General features: G+C 69.8%; 1 protein-coding gene across 4 annotated transcripts in view; it reads right to left on the bottom strand.

The window, feature by feature from the left end:
- UBE2I (ubiquitin-conjugating enzyme E2I) overlaps positions 1–554 on the bottom strand; it is a 15,793-nt gene extending 15,239 nt beyond the window's left edge. For 2 of the 4 annotated variants that reach the window (XM_010570542.1, XM_010570540.1), the window contains exon 1: positions 442–554. Coding sequence is in view for 1 of the 4 variants with exons in the window: in XM_010570539.1 (XP_010568841.1) it covers positions 227–270 (44 nt within the window). In the remaining 3 variants the exon portion in view is untranslated. Of the gene's footprint in view, positions 1–62; positions 174–226; positions 290–441 lie in introns of those variants that run through there. The other 2 variants (XM_010570539.1, XM_010570541.1) reach the window with 2 other exon arrangements.
- Between the last annotated feature and the right edge of the window lie 366 nt (positions 555–920).

Raw genomic sequence — 920 nt, 5'->3', positions numbered from 1 at the left:
TGGCCGCCTGCGCGCCGCGCCAGGCCCCACCGCGCCAGGCCCCTCGCCCGGCCAGGCCTCACCGTGATCGGCCGCAGCAGCCGCGCGTGTCCCGGATTGAAGCGGCAGCGAATGACCCGGATGTTCCCGACTCGGCTCCCCCCCCCCCCTTTGTCTTTGGTCCGGAGTTTCCCTCCCTCCTTCCTCGGTGCGGCGCGCGGCAGTGCTGCGTGTCCCTCAGCCCGACCCGTCCGCACTGCTGCGCCGGCGCGGTATGACCCCGAGCGCCATCCGTCCGCCACGCTTTACGCATCCTCGCGACACAGGACCCAGAGGCGACCGGAACAATGCCTGAGCACGGAGCGCAGGAAGGAATCCCAGCGGGGCTCTCCCAAGCCCGACCGCGTCCTCGTGCCCCTCGGCTCCCACAAGCCCCCGTCGAGAAACCGAGTGAACGTTTACCTCGGGCGCCGAGAGAGTCACCTGCGCCCTGAAAAGGGTCTGCTCCCTCGAAGGGCGCTAGCACGGGTCTCGCAGGCCGCGCCTGCCCCGGGACGCGCTCGAGCCTGGCCGAGCCCCACCCCCTGTGCTCAGCCAGGCCTCTGATTGGAGGGCGGGGGCTCTGCCCCTGGCGGGGCTTTTGCAGGTGATGGGCAGGTGGGAGAGCCTGTCAGAGGGAGCGGGGGGCGGGGACGGCTCCGGCCGCCGGTGCCGCCGCAGTCACTTGGTTCCCCGCCGTTCTGAGGCGGCAGGAAGTCCGGGGCCGGTTGAGGAGCCGCAGCGGAACGCCGCTGTCAGCCGTGCCACAGGCGACCGTCCCTCTTGGCCGTCGGTCTGGGGCTGTCCCCACGTCCGTGGGGTGCTGGAAAGCACAGAGACTTGCTGACGCTTCCTCTGGTCAGTCTTTAGTTGTGTGTTTGGCCCAAATCTGCTTTTGTTTT

Source organism: Haliaeetus leucocephalus, unplaced genomic scaffold (assembly GCF_000737465.1).
Source record: "Haliaeetus leucocephalus isolate CR32 unplaced genomic scaffold, Haliaeetus_leucocephalus-4.0 Scaffold295, whole genome shotgun sequence".
Taxonomy (NCBI): domain Eukaryota; kingdom Metazoa; phylum Chordata; class Aves; order Accipitriformes; family Accipitridae; genus Haliaeetus; species Haliaeetus leucocephalus.
Note: the sequence above shows the minus strand (reverse complement) of the source record. Positions and strands in the feature narration are given on the sequence as shown.